Below are 20,965 nucleotides of genomic sequence, written 5' to 3'. Positions count from 1 at the left end.
TAATATACTATACTCATTTATATAAAGATCTAAATACAACGATTTATATAAAACAATTTTATAAACGAACTTTTTTGAATAATTAGATATATTACAACATAAATTAACAAAAATATCATATAAGATATACAGGATTATATATAGTGAAATACTATAACAAGATAGTATCAAATTTTGCTTTTAATATATTTAATTATATATATATATTTAATATATATAATTATATATTATATATATATATAATTGTTATATATAAAAATAAATATATTAATTTTGATATATATATAATTCTAATATATAATATATATTAATACTTATATATATATATTTTATTATAGATAATATAATATATATATATATAATTATATATATAAAATATATAATTATTATATATATATAATTTAATATATATATATATTTTATATATAATTATATTTATATATTAATATAATATATATATATATAATTATTATATATTTATTATATAAATATATATTATATAATGATATATATATATATATATTAATTTAATATATAATATATATATAAAATTATTTATATATATATATATATATATATAATATATAAATAATATATATAATTATATAATATATATATTTTATATATATAATTATTATATTATATATAATATATATATATATAATTTATATATAATAAATATAAATAATTATATATAATTATATATAATTTATAATATATATAAAAATATATATAAAATATATATAATTATATATAATTATAATATATATATAAAATATATATATATAATTATTTATATATATAATATATATAATTATATATATCATATATATATATATAATAATTATATATTATTATATATAATAATTATATAGTTTATATAATAATTATATATATATAATTTAATTATATATATATATATTATTTATATATATATATAATTATAATTATATAATATATATATATAATTATATAGTATATATAATTATAAAATTATATATATATACTATAATATATAAATTATATATTATAATATATATAATTATATATATTATATATACATATATATTAAATTATATATATATATATATATATTATATTTATATATATATAATTATATATATATATATATATATATATAATTATATATATATATATAATATATAGTGAGTGCCGATGGCACTATGTATAAGAATATCTTGATGCATGATATTATACAGGGAAATTATGATATGTACTAAGGTTAATGACGAATCACGGCTTGTGACATTTGATGTGTGTCAAGTACCAATTGTATAATGTTCGAGTGTATTGACAAATTATGATATGCACTAAGTTTAATTAAGAATCATGGCTTGTGACATTTGATCTGTGTCAAGTATCAATTGTATATTGTTCGAGTGTATTGACAAATTATGATATGTACTAAGTTTAATTACGAATCACGGCATGTGACATTTGATGTATGTTGAGTACAGATTGCACAATGTCTGGGTGTAATATGAAAATATATGAGAAGATATCGATGACATGTTCGAGAAATAATTGAATTTCATGGCAACCACAAACCCGTGTTGTTACGTATAGTTACAATGTATGTAAAATAAAATGGAAAATGTTATTGTCGAAATTGATGTACTGTAATGATCCATTATATATATAATAAAATAAAATAAGATTAAAGAAACTCGAGGAAAAAGGAGAATGTTGAGTGGAACATAACTCGTATATCTATGTATTATCCCTTAGATGTATTCCTCCGCCACGAGAGTAGTGCGCATTTTCCTCGTTAGGATCATAATCATAAATGTCCTTTCTGTGTGTAGTCGTTAAGTTGACAACATCTCCGTAAGTGCCATGGCAGTCATTATTGATAAGCATTGAAAGAGTAAATTGTTATTGTTATGTAATGTCACTGTTTGAAATAATATGTAAGAGTTAGTGGATAAGTCATGTTAATTAGTAATATATTTGGTTTCTCAGAATAGCAAAGGATCACGAAGATATATAATGATGAATGTTGTGGAGGCGGGTAACAAAATCATGGTAGGAATCATGAAGTTGAGTTCAATGATTGTTATTGACAAATAGTGTGCTTAATCATTGCATTGATTTGAGAGATTAATTATGAATGCAAATTACAATGTGACACAATTTGCAGAAACCACACCGTCTGTATAAGATCAGACCGAAGGGCAACAATAAAGAAGTTTGACGTGTGCGTTATAATTGTTTTCCCATCCCTCTGTACCTCATGCCCCTTCACCTTCGGAGACGGCGCTGACAATATATAATATATATATATATATATATATATATATATATATAAAATATATATATATAAATGTGTATACACATGTATACACAAGTATACATTATATATATATAGATATATATTATATATAACATATGTATACACATATATATATACACATATATATGTATGTATACACATATATATATACACATATATATATATATGTATATAACTACACACACACGATCACGAGTCCAACACGTGATCCAAAGACCAGGGTGAATACACATACACACACCAGTCGAAGTGACAGCGAAATTTGGAACTCCAGGAAAACTTCAAGATTCGTCGATCTCAACAACGAGGGAGTACCTTTGTTGTATTAGTAGCAAAGGGGAAAGCTCGTGGTGGAGTGAGAAGGTGAAGAAAAAGGAGAAAGGGAGGGATTACTGAGGGTAAAGGAAGGAAATGAGGAAGGAGATGAACGGGCTCCCCCGGACTTCAGAAGAAATGTCAACAAGAGGGATGCAGACGACGCAGGTGAATTCGAAAATATCAGTATAGGCACCAAAATTAGAAATATAGATAACACAATAGAAAGTGGAGATAATAATTTCCATGGATTTAATGAGGGAAGGGATGCCAACCTGCCCCGATTAGCAAGTATAGAGGAAAAACTAGAGAAAATGATCGAACACTGGGAGGTTAGGTTCAGCAACTTACACGGATTACGCAGAGTTGATAAATTGGAAGAACTAAAAAAGAACCAAAACCTAACTAAAGAAATAGAAGACTTTAAAAGACAGTTAAAAGAAGTAAAGGAGAATGGGGAATTAAAGAATAATAAAGAGAATAAAGAGTCCATAGCAAAAGATGTACAGGGCTGGAAAAAATCCAAGAGAAGAACAAAGTTGTATTTAAAAATATGGTGACACAACCGATGAAAGAAAAAACTAAGGACAGTTATTAAAGTGATGAGAGAGAAGAATATAGTAAGCGACTTAGCGGACCAAAAGAAATGTATAATTGTATTAGGGATGGAAGAAAAGCATAATCCAAATAGGACTACAAGAGCAAAAGAGAAGGAAAAGGTAAATAAGATATTAGAAATAGTTCAAGAGGATGAACAAAAAACAAGGAAAGAAATTGAAGAAATATATAGGATAGGGAAATACAATACAGATTAAACTAGACCAATTAAGTTTGAATTCAGGTCACAAACGATAGCAGAGAATATCTTAGCAAAAACAGGGAAACTAGCAAAAAGTGATCAGTATAAACAGGTATGGATAAAAAGAGAAACGAAAAAAGAGGAAAGAGAGGATGAGAAAGCTAAAAGACAAAGAGCTAAGGAAAAACAAGAAAAGAACAGTCAGAAAAAGAGAAATTCTATTGGAGAGTAGTGAATATGAAAGTGAGCAAATGGTTCATAGCAGAGAAAAACGCAAGGGAAACGGAAAACACGATGGAAATAGCAGAAAATTAAAAGCGTCTTATACAAATATAGATGGATTAATAACAGGCTTGAACGAACTGAATGATTACCTGAAGGAAAAAGAACCGAACATAATGGGAATTGTAGAGAAATTTAAAGGTCCACTACCACCCAACACCGTAGGACATGGTGCATATAATTGTTGGATTAGAAACAGGTAAAACAAGGGGGTGGAGTTATGTTCCTGACTAAGAAGGATATAAATGTGAGGAATATCACATATGGAAAGAATAGAGTAGAAATGATTGTGATGGAAGTGGAGGACAGGGATGGGAAGAGCAGGAAATTTGTAGTAAATTGTGCCTCCTAAAACGGCCTCGTGGGAAGAGAACACAAAAATATGTTAAAGACACAAAGATAACACTAAATAAGATAATGGAAGATGGAGGAAGAATAGTTATTATGGGTGACTTTAATTGTAAAGAAATCTGCTGGGAAGAGATGACAGTGAAGGGTGGAGACGACCTATGGGGAAATGTACTACATGATATGATTATAGAACATACAATGACGCAATGGATACAAGAGAATACTAGGTATAGAAATGAGGAACTATCGAGACTGGACCTAAGTCACATCAGAACCCGAAATGATGGACAAGATTAAATATAAGACACCAATAAGTAAAAGTGACCACATATTGGTTGAACTGGAACTAAATGAGGAAAAATACATGGAAAAACTAACAATATAGAAAGGGAAGATTGATGTATGGATTTTTTTTTTATATAGAATATGAGAATTCTTTCAAAAAGCAGATTGGAAAAGGATACACAAGGAGGAGACAACAGTAGAAGAGAAATGGAATATTTTGACAAAAATTTATAAAGGAGTGGAAAAGTATGTTCCAAGACAAAAACAAGAAAAAGGATATATAAAGTGTTGGTACAACAAAAGATGTAGGGAATTAAAAAGACAAATGGGATAATCTTGGATAAAATGGAAAAAAGACAAAAGACCTGAAAAATAGAAAATATATACAAGTTATAGAAATGAATATGTACAAGTGTGCAGAGAAGAAAAGAGAAAATACGAAAAAGATGTCATAGAAAAATATAAAGATCAACCAAAAATATTTTATAGATTTGTAAACAACAAACTGAAAAACAAACAAGAATTAGAGAAACTACGTCAAGGAGGAGTTGAATAGACAGAGGAAATAAAAATGGCAGAAATTATAAACAAGCATTTTAAATCGGTGTTTACGAGGGAGAACATGCAACTTAGAGGTATCGAATTGGAGGAGAAAGTTCCCCCCTATGAAAAGGATAAAAGTAACAAGGAATTAAATAATGAATCACTTGAGTAATTTCGATGACAGAAAATCGCATGGACCAGATGAAATGATAAACTGGATTTTGAGAGAATACAGGAATGAACTAACAGACAAAATACACAGTCTAATAAGTAGTTCATTGAAAGAAGGAAAAGTTCCAGAAGATTGGAAATGAGCAAATATAGTACCAATATATAAGGGGAGAAACAAGGAAGACCCTACTAATTATAGACCGGTCTCTCTTACAAGTACGATAGCTAAAATTTGTGAAAGAATTATCAAAAAAGATTGATCCGCTTCACATTAGAACATGCAACAATGATATGGTCCCTGTATAAAGTGAAATGTGTAAACAAGATTGAAAAATAAGAGAAGCGACCAAATTGGTTCCCAGTCTTACACATTATACGAAGATATTAAATGAATCTACCCAACTTCCTGTAAGTAAAAATAAAATATGAAATTGAATAAATAAACAATCAAATAAAATAGTAATAATAGAAATAAAATAAAGATGTGATTTGATTGTGGTTTTCAGGTCATTAGAAGGAATACATAAATTTCTTTGGGACAGGAGTCACAAAGTCATCAGAACAAAGGACATCAAGAAACAGTTTTCCATGCAGATACGACAACTCTTGGAATATCTTAGATGATATACGAGTAGACCAAGTTGAATTCATAAAAGATTTAATTTCAGAACTAGGTATGACAATTATAAAAAGGACAAGACCATACGAGTGTATCTCTTTTACTGTCTATTACAGTTTGGTAAAATACAATTAGGTAAACACACACGGGTGCACGCGGAAAAAAAAAACGATTTCTAGTAGGATTTTAAGTCTCATAGTTTCTTTAATGAAGTCTGGTTCATACTAATTTCTATCAAAAGATTATCCAGTCGTTTGCAATTATAACTGTTATTTTTCAACCCAACTTTGGGTTTTCCGAGAACATTCCGTGAAAAGTACATCGGATTTCCCCAACTCAAAATTACGAGAAGTTCCGAAACGGACTGAAAGCACGGCAGCTACTACGAGTGTATCCTGTGAAGCGGGAGTGTTAAAACTGGGGCATAGCTACACCCGCCCTGGTCACGTCGTGTCACTCGGCTTGACGACACGACAGCAGTTACGTGGACCTTCCTGCCTCCTCGCCTCCTTCTCTCGTTCCTCTCCTCTCCCAATCCTGCAGTCGCAGGACGGAGCATTACCACTGCCAGTTAAAACAGGAAGAGGTCTTCCAAATGTGAAAAGGGAACAGCGTGTTTTTGTGTACCTGCATCAAAATGAAACTTTTACAGAGCTCTTTCTTACGAGGCTTGAGTTCCATCGAGGTGTTCTTTGCTGTGGGTCGTATCTTCCTCATCCTTCTGATGCTGAGTCACTTTACAGAATCGGTAAGTCTCTTTATTAGTTTTATTTATTTGAGTATGAGTCTGGTTGTGATCTGCTCCGCCCTCAGTACATTTTATGATAAGACCTGATGTATGAGCTACAATAACAGGATTATTTATGTGAACACCTGTGGCCACCTGACTGCTTTCAAATGGGGGTAATCTAGTAAAAAAAAATTATACCAATATTTCATGAGGCATTTGCTGCAATATTTAGTGTAATGCTGTATGTGCCTGTGACATATGGACAAAAGTATTCTATATCAGTGAAACAATCATTCCGTGATTAATATCCTAGATCTATGGACGCAAAACCATACTAGTGAATGTACACCCACACACACGCACATACACACCCACACACACGCACACGCACACACGCACACACACGCACGCACACACACGCACACACACACACACACACACACACACACACACCAATATATATATATATATATATATATATATATAATATGAGTTAATCTGATTCTGGTTGTGATCTGCTCTGCCCATTTTATGATAAGACCTGATGTATGAGCTATAAAAACAGGATTATTTATGTGGACACCTGTGGACACCCGACTGCTTTCAAATGGGGGTAATCTAGTACAAAAAAAATTCTATACCAATATTTCATGAGGCATTTGCTGCAATGTTTAGTGTATGTACCTGTGACATATGGGCAAAAGTATTCTATATTGGTGAAACAATCATTCCGTCATTAATATCCCAGATCTATGGACGCAAAACCATACTGATGAATGTACACCCACACACACGCACATACCCCCCCCCCATATATATATATATATATATATATATACACAGTATATACATATATATATATATTTGAAGTATTATTGTTCTTGGAGAAGTCACGCTAGGACTTCCCCGTCCTGGCTTGACCAAATTTCTCGATTACTCATGCCTTAGGCTTAGACTAAGCTTAAGGCATGAGTTCTGTGCCTCCATTAGGTGCATGTATGCGTTCTGTGCATTCGTGGGGTGTCTGTGTACGGATAGTCTCGATACTTGCGGTTGTCTTCTTGCGAGCAATTCCGCTTGTCTCTTGCAAGCAGGTCTCATGCTCGGAAGGAGGTAAGGACAAAGAAAGATCTAATGGAGTAGGATTCTTGATAAACCGAGAGGTTGCTGGTAACGTAGTCAAGTTCAGTAGTTTATCAGACAGAGTAGCTTGGATTGTGATTAGGCTGTGTAAAAGGTACACTTTAAAAATAGTTCAAGTTTATGCACCAACTTCATAGAGTTCAGAAGATGAAACTGAGTCCTATGATTATTTAAGTCAGGTAATGGATCAAGAAAAAGGTAAGTACACGTTGGTAATAGGCGACTTTAATGCTAAAGTGGGGAAGCAGATGGGAGATGAGACGTGCATTGGGAAGTTTGGAGTAGGTGAAAGAAATGAGAGGCGAGATATTACTCAATTTTGCAGAGAACTACAACATGAGGATAATGAACATTTTCTTCCAAAAGCGTGTAGGTCGTAAATGGACCTAGGGAAGTCCAAATGGAACAACAAAGAACGAAATAGACTTCATATTAAGAGATGAGAGCAAGAACGTTAACAGTGTTACGGTCTTAAATAGGTAGTGGCCATAGAATGGTAGGTTGCACTGCTAAATTTAATTTCAGAGCCGAGAGAAATAAACTAGTTTTAAGAAAGAAAATAAGCCTTTCAAAGGTTAAGGATAATAAGAAATTTCAGTTAGAAATTAAAAATGGATTCAAAACTCTAAGAACTAACGAGGACACCGTGGAAGATATGAATTTGAATTAAGTGAATATCATTAGGGGATCGGCAGAGAAAGTAGGAAGTACAGAAACATTAGAGAAAAGAAATACTTCAAAGCTACGAATGACCTAATTAAAAGAACCATGCAGATTAAAAGCAGGAGAGAGGAAATAGAAAGAATAGAACTAAACAAACTTATCAACAAAAGGTAGAGATCAGATAAAAGAAAGAGAAACATGGATGAAATAGAGAAAACTATTAGAAGTAAAAGTATTAAAAGGAGAAATCATTAAATGTAGAGACAGAATGGTAAAAAGAGTAGAAGAATTTTACCAAGAGCTTTACTCGTCGAAGACGTTAGTAGTGTACCAGAGACTACAAAAGAAGTAGAATTTGCTTTAAAAATATGAAACAAGGAAAAGCACCTGGGGAAGATGGCATATCGATAGATCTCTTGAGAGACGTAGGGAAATTAGTTAAATTTAAATTAGCTCAGTTGTACACCCAGTACTTACGTCAAAAAAGCGTTCCTGAATCGTGGTGCAATGCTATAGTGATTTTGCTTCATAAAAAAGGAGACCAGAAGGACCTTAGTAGCTATCGACCGATTAGGTTACTATCAAATATATATATATATAAACTGTTCTCCAAGATCATTACAAATAGACTGTCAATTTTTAGATGGAAACCAACCGAGAGAACAGGCAGGCTTTAGGAGCAGATATTCGACTCTAGACCATTTGCAGGCAATAAACCAACTAATCGAGAAAACGACAGAATACAATATACCTCTCTGTTTAGCCTTTGTAGATTACGAGAAACCATTTGACTCGGTAGAACAAATAACAATACTAAACTCGCTACGCAATCAGGGTACAAACGAACAGATCGTAAGAGTTTTAGAAAAGATTTATGCGAAAGGTACCGCCATAATTCGATTACATAAAGATACAGTAAAAATCAAGATCGAGAAAGAAGTACGGCAAGGCGATACAATTTCACCCACTTTATTTACAGCTTGCTAGGAAGATATTTTCAGAAGGTTGAGTTGGGAAAAGAAAGGTTTGAAGATTAGTGGCGAATATTTGAACCGCCTAAGATTTGCGGATGATATTTTTCTTATTTCAGAAAGAGCAGAAGACTTGCAAGATATACCGAGTGATCTGAACAAAGAGTCTCAAAGCAGGTTTAAAAATGATTAAGACCAAAACCAAAGTAATGTTCAACACGAAACTTCAAAGTAAAGAGATTATAATTGATGGTGAGAATTTTGAAGAAGTTGAAGATTATAATTATTTAGGCCAGATGGTGAAAGGGACGAAAGATCATGATAATGAAATAAAAAGACGCATTATAATTGAATTGAATGAGTTTGGCAGTACAATGAAATCTCGAGAGGCTCTACCTTTGTTTGAAACGTAATGTTTACAATGTACTCTGCCAGCAATAATATACACTTGTGAAACTTGGAAACTGACGAAGGCTATGGAAACAAAACTAAGGACTTCACAGAGGAGAATGGAGAGATCAATGATGGGAATAACGCTGAGAGACCGAAAGAGAATAAGTTCACTCCTTCCACACCTCTTTTACTAATCTTTCTTCACTCATTCTTTCCATGTGTCCAAACCATCCTAATACTCTTTCGTCAACACTCTCTCCCAACTCTCTTTCCACCCCAATTCTCCTCCTCACCTCATTTCTCATTCTATCTAGCCTAGTAACCCCTATCATATTTCTCAGGCATTTCATCTCTAACACATTCAAGCTCCTTCTCTCTTCCTTTCTTATGTTCCGTGTTTCTGCCCCGTAAAGTGCTGTCGGCACAGTCACTCCTTCATACAATCTCCTCTTAACATCCATTTCCAAATATCTATTTCTCATTTTTAATCCCCCAAGGTATTTACTCGCTTCTATCAATCTACATTCTACCTTCACCTAAACTCCTCCCTTTTCTGCCACATTCACACCTAAGTATCTAAAACTATCCACTTCCTCCCGTATCTCTCTCTCCAGTCTGCTGCCACTCTCTCACCTTGTACATCTCATCATCTTACATTTATCCACATTTATCTTCAACTTCCTTCTTTCACACACCTTCCCAAACTCTGTCACTAACTCCCTCAATCCCTCCTCTTATCCTGCTACAAACGCAGTGTCGTCAGCAAACAGCAACTGCCTCATCTCCCACATTTCTGCATTTTCTTTAACCATCTCCAATCCCTGACCCACTACCCTTGCATTCACCTCTCGCATCATCCCATTCATGTATAGATTGAACAGCCAGGGTGACATAACACATCCCTGACGAAGTCCCACCTTTACCTCAAACCACTCTCTCCATTTCTAATCCTAATACAAGCTCTACTACTCTTGCAAAAACTCTTGGTTGCTCTCAACAGCTTTCCTCCTATCCCATATATTTGCAAAACCTCCCACAGTGCCCTCCTGTCTACCCTGTCATAAGCCTTTTCCAAATCCATAAAATAAAAAAGAAAAGAAAAAACATCCTTACCTTTTCGTATAGCTTTCTCACATATCTGTTTATATCTGTTTTACCACAAAAATATGATCTACACAATCCCTATTTGTCCTAAACCCACACTGTTCCTCACCAATTACTCCCTCTGTTACTCGCCTAATCCTCTCAATCAAGACCCTCCCATAAGCCTTCCCAACTACACTTAACAAACTGATCCCTATGAAACTACCACACTCACACTTGTTCCCCTTTCCCTTGTAAAGTGGAATTATACAGGCACTCCTCCAGTCCTCCGGCACTCTAGCCTCTCTTAAACAAACATTAAATAACCTCACCAGCCAGTCCACCATAACTGTACCTCCTTTTTTCAGATACCATGTATGGCATCCATCCAACCCAGGTATCTTACCTGCTCTTATCATCTTAACTGCTGCCTTCACTTCAGCTTTCCTTATTTCTCCTCCATTTTCCCACTCATCACGGTATTTTCTTAGCATTTCCCTCTGCAACTACCTTTCGTTCCCTATCCTCCTTCACATTTAGGAACTCCTTAAAATACTCTGCCTACCTTCCTCTTACTGCCTTCTTTTCCATTACCATCTCTCCATCTGCACCTTTTACCCCTTCTAGGGTATTGGCTGCATGTTATTGTGGCAAAGTAGCATGCAGTTGGTACTTTAGGGTCTATATGGGGCGCCCCTACGAACCAGAGCCACACATCATTTTGTCTGTGGTAGAGGAAGACTGTTCATAGAGAAACGACGACACTTTTATTATACTGCGACTGTCCCTTCGTTATATTGTCCCCCAACCCCTTGTTACTGTCCTGTACCATTTCTATGAATATACATTTCCTTTTTTTCGCCTACCCTGTGGTGGGGTAAAAGAATGCTGCCACCAAGTCTTCCCACTTGAGTCGTACGAGGAGACAAAATTCGGGACGGGGGATAGGACTAGGAATCCTTCTACCTCTAGCCCCACAGGGGACGTTCCTAAAAAAGGTAAAGGCATAAGAGGGTCTAGGAATTTTCTAACCAGTACTCTAAGGTTTGGGTCTTTTAATGTGCGTGGATGTGGTACAGATGAGAGTGAAAGGGAAGAAATAGGCAGTATGTTTGTGAAAAGATGAATGTGTTGGCAGTGAGTGAAACTAAATTGAAAGGGAGAGGCAAGCGTGAGTTTGGGAGTGTAGTTTGGAGGTTCTCAGGAGTGAAGAATGGACGAGGGAGAGAAGGGGTTGCTATACTAGTAAGTGAAGAGATAGGTAAGCATATGGTGGAGTGAAAAGAGGTTTCTTCAAGCTTAATGTGGATGAAGGTGAAGCTGGGAAGGGAGATGTGGGTCATTGTAACTGCGTATGGGCCTGGTAGTGATAAGAGCATAGAGGAAAGGGAGGCTCTTTGGATGGATTTAAATGAGTGCATAGATGGATTAGGAAGAAATGTCAATGTAGTTGTATTGGGAGACCTTAAATCTAAGGTAGGAAATTAACCAATAGACGGAGTGATTGGTAAGTATAGAGTTCCAGGAAAAAGTCGTACTGGAGAGTTGATGGTGGAGATGTCTCGAAAGAGAGTTGATGATAGCAAATACAGTGTTTAGGAAGAAAGTCAAGCATAAGTACACATGGGAGAGGGTGCGGGATGGAAGGGTGATAGATGGAGCGCTAATAGACTATATAGTGATGGCCAGGAGTATGGTAGGAAGATTTAGGATGTACATGTTCTAAGGGGAGAGAGTGGGGGGATATCAGATAATTTTCTGGAGGAAGGTAAGTTGAGAGTGGAGAATAGATGGAGAAAGAGGAAAAGGGCAGAAGGTAGGGGGGTACTTAGAGTTAACTGCTTAAATGAGAAAGAAAAGGATAAGTAGTTTAAGAAGAGGCTGAGAGAGGAGTGGGAGGTAGTGAAGGATAGAGTAGAACTAGAAGTGGAGAAAGAATGGGGATGGTTCAAGGAGGGAGTCACAAAGTGTGTAAAGATGGTGTGTGGGACAAGGAGGACTGGAGGAAATAGAAGGAAGGGTAGTGGGTGGTGGGATGAGGAAGCAAAGAAGGGTGTTGAAGAGAAAAAGCAGGCTTTTATAGATTAGTTACGAATTAGGACGAAGGAATCGTATGCGAGGTACAAAGTAAAGAGAAGAGAAGCAAAGCATAAGATAAAGGAGGCAAAGAGGAGAGCTGATGTGAAATGGGATAGGAGTTTTGGGAAGAAATTAAAAGAGGAAGAGGAGGCGAATCAAGTACAGAAGAAAAGGTAAAAGGTGCAGATGGAGAGATGATAATGGAAGAGAAGGCAGTATGAGGAAGGTGGGCAGAGTATTTTAGGGAGTTGCTAAATGTGAAGGAGGATAGGGGGGGAAAGGTAGTTGCAGTAGAAAGTGCTAAGAAAATGATTGTGATGAGTGAGGAAAATAGAGGAGAAATAAGGAAAGATGAAGTGAAAGCAGCTGTTAAGATGATGAGAGCAGGTAAGGCACCTGGGTTGGATGGATGCCATGCAGAATGTCTGAAAAAAGTAAGTACAGTTATGGTGGACTGGCTGGTGAGGTTTTTTAATGTTTGTTTAAGAGAGGGTAGAGTACCGGAGGACTGGAGGAGTGCCTGTATAGTCCCACTTTACAAGGGAAAGGGGGAAAGTGTGAGTGTAGTAGTTCCAGAGGGATCAGTTTAAGTGTAGTTGGGAAGGCTTATGGGAGGGTCTTGATTGAGAGGATTAGGAGAGTAACAGAGGGAGTAATTGGTGAGGAGCAGTGTGGTTTTAGGACAGGTAGGGGATGTGTAGATCAGATTTTTGTGGTAAGATAGATATGTGAGAAAGCTATAAGAAAATGTAAGGATGTTTTTTGGGCTTTTATAGACTTGGAAAAGGCTTACGACAGGGTACAGAGGAAGGCACTGTGGGAGGTTTTGTAGGTATATGGGATAGGAGGAAAGCTGTTAAGAGCAGTCAAAAGTTTTTACGAGAGTAGTAGAGCTTATGTTAGGATTAAAAATGGAGAAAGTGAATGGTTTGAGGTAAAGGTGGGACTTCGTCAGGGATGTGTTATGTCACCCTGGCTGTTCAATTTATACATGGATGGGGTGGTGCGAGAGGTGAATGCAAGGGTAGTGGGTAGGGGTTGGAGTTGGTTAAGAAAAATGGAGAAAAGTGGGAGATAAGCCAGTTGTTGTTTGCTGACGACACTGCACTTGTAGCAGGATCAGAGGAGGGATTGTGGAAGTTAGTGACAGATTTGGAAAGGTGTGTGAAAGAAGGAAGTTGAAGATAAATGTGAATAAATGTAAGGTGATGAGATGTACAAGGGGAGAGAGTGGCAGCAGACTGGAAGTGAGTATTAAGGGAGAGAGACTGGAGGAAGTGGAGAGTTTTAGATACCTGGGTGCGAATGTGGCAGGATAGGAAGGAGTAGGGATGGAGGTAGAATGTAGATTGATAGAAGCGAGTAAATGCCTTGGGGGATTGAAAAATATAATGAGAAATAGACATTTGGGAATGGATGCTAAAAGGAGATTGTATGAAGGAGTGATTGTGCCGACAGTACTGTACGGGGGAGAAACATGGAACATAAGGGAGGAAGAGAGAAGGAGTTTGAATGTGTTTGAGATGAAATGCCTGAGAAGTATGATAGGGGTTACTAGGCTAGAGTGAGATATGAGGAAATGGGGAGGAGAACAGGGGTGGAAAGGGAGCTGGAGATAGGGTCGATGAAGGAGTATTAGGATGGTTTGGACACATGGAAAGAATGAGTGAAGAAAGATTAGTAAAACTGAGTCCTTCTAAGATTGTTTAAGTCAGGTAATGGATAAAAAAGTAAATACAGGTTGGTAATAGGCAACTTTAATGCTAAAGTGGGGAAGAATATGGGAGATGAGCCGTGCATTGGGAGGGTAGAGTAGGCGAGAGAATGACAGAGGCGAGACCTTAGTATCTACCGAACTATCAGCTTGGTATCAAATATTCATAAATTATTCTCCAAGATCCTTACAAATGGACTAAGTTAAGTTTTAGATGGAAGCCAACCAAGAGAACAGGCACGCATTATAAGCGGATATTCGACTCGAGACTATTTGCAGGCGATAAATAAACTAATCGAGAAAACGACAGAATACATTGCACCTATTTGTTTATCTTTTGTAGACTACGAGAAAGCCTTTGACTTGATAGAACGAATAGCAATAATAAACTCGTTACGCAAGCAAGTTGCAAACAGATCGTAAAGGTGCTAGAAAAGACTTATGTGAAAGGTAATGTTGTAATCCGAATACAAAAGATACACGAGATAAAAATCGAGCCAAGAGTACGACAAGGCGATACAATTTCACCCAAATTAGTCACAGATTTATTTGAAAAGATTTTCGTAAAGTTGGGTTGGGAAGAGAAAGGTTTAAGAAATAATGGCGAATATTTTAACCATATATTTGCGGATGGTATCATTCTTATTTCAGAAACAATAGAAGATTCGCAAGATATGATAAATAATTTGAGCAAGTAGTCTCAAAGTAGGCGTAGAAATGGTTAAGAGTAAAACCAAAGTAACGTTCAACACAGAATTTCAAATTAAAGAGACTGTAGTCGATGGTTAGACCTGTTCAAAAATAACTTTTTCATATTTTCATATGTTACTGTACTTTATTCTATGCTTTTTGACCTGAAAAAAACAACAAAAATTACATTCATTTTTATCTAATATGTATGAAAGCATTGCCGCATTGAGGCTGAAGTTTTTTGCAATCTCTCTTACCGAAATAACCAAATTTTAGTCATTTCTAAGCATATTTTGTGGTCTAATTTCTATCTAAGAGCAACAAATTAGGTACCAATGAATGAGCAGGATTTACTCTACATATATCAACTTTTAGAATTTATGTGTTTTCCCTTTGACTTTCAATAGATACGATATTTTTGAAAAATTTGGCTTTTTTTTTTTACTAACCTGGAGACAGTTTTTGCATGGAGAAAGATAGCGCAATAAAATATTGATAAAATTAAAGGATTTTAATGCTCTTTTGAACGTGTATAATCTGATTAACCTTGTACAAAAATTACATGTTATTTATACTATTTACTGAAAATAAAAAATTCCATACATTTGACATATATCACACAAAGTAGAAAATATAATTTTGCAACAAGTCAAACCATCAACTGAATCTACCAAAATAATCATGGTTATATGTATCAAAGTGATGTTACAGTCATTTGTTAAATGTTTACTTCTTGAAGCTTTCGAAGCCCCATCTGTTGTATTCCACAGCAACTACTTTTTATGATGAGGCTTGATGTTCTTTTTGTTTTGTAATAACTTTTTTTTTTTTTTTTTTTTTTTACAAAACAAAAAGAACATCAAGCCTCATCATGAAAAATAGTTGCCTCCCACAGACAAGGCCTTTACAAGAGGTGAATCTCGTATACCAATTTCATTGCAACTTTGGTGACTGCAGTCGCCTCAATTCACGGTATATAGGTTCAACTACTACCACCTTGCCAAAAAGGATGACGGCACATTTGTAGGACGGGGCCATACTCCGTCACACCAGTAATACACATGGACACTCCCTCACCAGGCAACAACTAGAAACACAAACAACGATACTGCATCGAGAACAAGACAGAAGGAGCTTAAGGATGGCAGAATAAATTTTTATTCGTCTGGATAAACCCGACATCAATATCCAGCTACAACCTGAAGTTCCACTCCCATCAATGAAGAAACCTTACCAGCAACCTACGGGGAACCCGTTGGCACTCTGTGGGTAGCTACGTCGACTTCCTGTCCCAGGGTTTCTTCGCGGGTACAAAATCTCCTCCAGCCATACCTCATATGACTTCCTGTCCCAGTGTTTCTTCGCGGGTATAAAATCTCCCCCGCCACACCTCATATGTCATTCCTTTTTCTTATATCATTGTGTGTATTGTAACTCCTGAAGATCACCTCTGATTGGGTCGAAAGACGTCTAGAGTAAACAACATGTACCTTGGATATTATATGCCTACAGCTGTTTCAGGCATTACACGTGGCTGTATTTAGGATGATATTGAATAAAGATAAAAATTACAGAGATTAAAAGTGGTGTAACTGGGCGTCTTATGTGGTACCCGGGAAGGCTGACCTGCTAATGTTGGCTGATGTAATTTCCTGTCCTTATGGTTTCCTGCCCTAGCGGTCTACTGTTCTGTTGTTTGTTTGAATGCTAAAGGAGAATACCCAGACTTGTATAAATGATCTTTCATCGGCGAATGCGTAAAAGGATCCTTCACACAATGCAGAATAGAACGTGTGAGTCATAAATTACTGGGTACTTTAGCAACATCATTGACCACGCTATAAGGAAGAAAGTAGAGGAATACCACACACAATTTCAGACCCATGCAGAAAAGAATGGAAAAGTCTTAACTCTGCATCATGGGTCGGACTATGGGAATGGTTAGATAAATAAGTACTGTATTTGTATAAGTATGCTATTATATATATAATATATATTGTATATATACATATATATTAATGTATGTATATGTGTATGTGTATATGTGTATGTATGTATATATATATGTGTGTGTGTGTATGTGTGTATATGTGTGTGTATGTGTATATGTGTATATATATGTGTGTGTGTGTGTGTGTGTGTGTATGTGTGTGTGTATGTGTGTGTGTATGTGTGTGTGTATGTGTGTGTGTATGTGTGTGTATGTGTGTGTGTGTGTGTGTGTGTGTGTGTGTGTGTGTGTGTGTGTGTGTGTGTGTGTGTGTGTGTGTGTGTGTGTATGTGTGTGTGTGTATGTATGTGTGTGTATGTGTGTGTGTGTGTGTGTGTGTGTGTGTGTATGTGTGTGTGTGTATGTGTGTGTATGTGTGTGTATGTGTGTGTATGTGTGTGTATGTGTGTGTATGTGTGTGTATGTGTGTGTATGTGTGTGTATGTGTGTGTGTGTGTGTGTATGTATGTGTATGTGTGTATATGTATGTGTATGTGTGTATATGTATGTATATGTATGTATTTATGTGTATGTGTTTATGTATGTATGTAGAGTATGTATGTAGAGTATGTATGTATGTAGAGTATGTATGTATGTAGAGTATGTATGTATGTAGAGTATGTATGTAGAGTATTATCCCTTGCGATAAAAGATCTGACAGCCCGGAATTTAATTGTAATTGGATAGGATAGTGGTAGCAGTACTGTTAGTTCATCTTCTATCGCCTAGTTGCCGTTTTTTCTTAACTGTAGCTTAGTATAGTAAACACAAACAGCCTCGTTAGGGCCAGCAGGCCTGCTGTTGTTTGTTCTTCCTTTGTGTTCCTTTGTATATTTATGGGGTTCAAAATATTCAGAATAAGAGCTATCTGATGATAGAAAAAATGCATCAGTAAGACTGGCAAACAACTTTATATCTACCATGAATATATATATATATATATATATATATATATATATCTATATATATATATATATACTTTCTGATATTGTGTTTGCCATTTACAGTAGTGATATTGCAAACCTTTTGTAATTTTTGAACCATGTTCATTTGTGTCAAGAAATCATGGTTTGATTTTATTTCTGTAGTAATTAGGCTTCGTATAGTTACAAGCACATGTAAGGGGTGTTTGACTACTTAATTCTGGGTGCAAGAGGTACTGAGTACAGGATGTATCAAGATTGATGAAGGATAAGAAAAGCTGGTTTAGAATGTAGAAAGTGTAGGCGGCCGACATTGTCGACTGCGCTGATTGAGAATCGGAGGTTGACAATGTCGATTGCCTAGACCAGGGTTTCTCAACCTTTTTAGCCATATCGCCCCCTTTTTCAATTAAAAAAAGGATCGCCCCCCTTAATTGGAAAATAATAAAAATTATTGCAACAATGATAAACTAATTTAAAATGTTTTACTCACGTTGTTTTAATGGGATCCTTGGGCCTGGTGCTTCGCTGCTAGATCTTTTATATTAGGCTTAAATTTTGTCAGTTAGAAGCAATACCTGTGACGTTTTTCGCTCCCCCCCTCCGAGCTCAAAAATCGCCCCCATTGAAAATGACTTGCCTAGACATTACCTAATAATTCAGTGACACTGGAGCTAGAACTACCATTAAAGTGTAATCTCAGACTGTGGTGAGAAAGAAATATTGAAAATTATGTCAACATTTTCAACTCTATTATTTGAAGAAATTGTGTTAATTCAAAATCAACATTTATTTAGAACAATGAGTAATGTACTTTCTAACAGGCATAATGTTTACGTCAAACTACTTAAATTTTCTTACCAAACGACAGAACGATTGCGTGTTTCGTTCGCATGAAAAATTTCCCCGTAAATCACAAGCAAAACTACGGTTGTATTCAAAATTATACCAACGTTGAAATGAGCATGTACAAAACACGTCAACGATTGGGGGCAGATGCACGAGAAGGGACGATAGCGAGATCCGAATGTACTTGGTGGGTGTCCTCCTACTTTGATCCTATGCTGTGCGTACACAAACGCATCAGTGAGCCCGCTCGTCCATCCATAATGACTGTGATGCACACGACTATATTTAGACATGTACAAAGAGAATAACCATAAGAACATAAGAATGAAGGAGACTGCAAGAGACCATAAGGCCTACACTAGGCAGCTCCGTATCCATCACCACCTGTCATCCCCATCCATAAAGTTGTCTAATCGTTTCTTAAAACAACTGATAGTTTCAGCGCTTACTACATGGTTACTAAGTTTATTCCATTCGTCGACCACCCTATTAGTAAACCAACATGCTCCTTTTCGAACCGTCGTATGAATATGAGACATATGTTTTGCTCTGGTCAGAGGGTTTTATTCAACCTATAAAAAACCCTTGGGTTACATAATTTGCTCACTACTTTTTTCTCTCCATCCGCTAAGAAGAGCGGTTGCCCAATCAGTTGTGCCTCATGATGTTTCTCCATCTGATTCGATCTCTATACCTCTCTTCATATTTTACCTCATGTTCATAATATTTCATTTGGTTTCTCACTATGAACATTAATACTGGTTCCGTGCAGAGTTACCTTTGGATATAAACAATTCTTCTGCGTAATACACTTATCACTATTTGTACTTATTCTTATGTTCCGTTGTCAGTGTTCAGATTTTTGAGCTATCAAATTTTAGATACATTCATCCATGCACAAGATAAACAGCAATTGAAAGATTACCAATCCTCGTCAAACCCCAGCTAGTTATCTTTTCGTTGTGTCCTGACCGCACATTTACAATTTCTGTGTGGAATCTATTTTTCTGGCAATTTTGAGTTCAGTTCTGTAATAAGGATCTGCTAATATTTCCAACAAATTATTTCCTAGCACACGGCCAAAGGCCTCTCGTTTAAAGCAATGTAGAAATTTCACTCCATATTCAGCTCTTCTGCATGATGAACCTATGTATCAAAGTCAGATCTGCCATACCTCTTTGCGGTCGAAATACATATTAGCTTTCCTCTGTCTTTTCGTCTCTATTTTCCAGTCATAATGTCCCCCAAAATTATTTCGCATATTTTCCCGTCGGACTAATAGGTACATACATATACCAAAGGCTTTTTTACCCCTTGCATGGGAAGTAGCCAAAAAAACAAAAAACAAAAAACAAAAAAAACACTCCCACCCAGTCCATCCCCTACATACTCCCCACCCCTCCACCTTCTCCCCTCCCTCACATCATGGCACCTCCTGGATGACGGGTCATCCCTGCATCCCGTCCACTGCCCTGGGTCAGAAGCAGTGTCGCAAAACACAGCACATCCACAGCAAGGCCGCTTCATTAAATCGACGACCCCCCCTCTCTCCGTCCTCTCATGCAGAAAAGGAGAAGACGGGGAGAAATCCCTTCGGGCTGTGTCAATTTATTTATCATACATATTCCCTCACCCCACATCCCCCACCCCCTCTTGCATTACAGCATCATCCATACACAACCCTTCTCCATTCACCCCTATCTTCTGCCCTCTCCCGTCCTTCCTCCACAGACATTCCTCTCTTTCGTAATGCCCCTTTTACCCCATACATCCATCTCATCCTAGGACGCCCCTCATATTCGCTCCTTCCACCTCTGCCTTCCACATTTCTTTTACTAATCTTTCTTCACTCATTCTCTCCACATGTGTTCAAACCATCCTAATACTCTTTCATCAACCCTATCTCCCAACTCCCTTTCCACCTCTAGTCTCCTCCTCACCTCCTCATTTCTAACTCTATCTAGCCTAGTAACCCCTATCATACTTCTCAGACATTTCATCTCAAACACATTCAAACTCCTTCTCTCTTCCTCTCTTATGCTCCATGTTTCTTCCCCG

At 36.2% G+C, this 20,965-nt stretch overlaps 1 protein-coding gene across 1 annotated transcript in view; it reads left to right on the top strand.

The window, feature by feature from the left end:
- Window positions 1–6,070: 6,070 nt before the first annotated feature.
- Window positions 6,071–20,965, top strand: part of LOC143023790 (uncharacterized) — a 111,183-nt gene continuing 96,288 nt past the window's right edge. The window contains exon 1 of the mRNA XM_076182407.1: window positions 6,071–6,427. Coding sequence (XP_076038522.1) covers window positions 6,317–6,427 — 111 coding nt within the window. The 5' untranslated portion in view covers window positions 6,071–6,316. The remainder of the gene's footprint in view (window positions 6,428–20,965) is intronic.

This window comes from Oratosquilla oratoria, unplaced genomic scaffold, assembly GCF_046742065.1.
Source record: "Oratosquilla oratoria isolate Oo_2021 unplaced genomic scaffold, ASM4674206v1 SCAFFOLD61, whole genome shotgun sequence".
In the NCBI taxonomy this organism is placed as follows: domain Eukaryota; kingdom Metazoa; phylum Arthropoda; class Malacostraca; order Stomatopoda; family Squillidae; genus Oratosquilla; species Oratosquilla oratoria.
The sequence above is the reverse complement of the archived record's forward strand: the minus strand, read 5'-3'. Positions and strand labels throughout refer to the sequence as shown.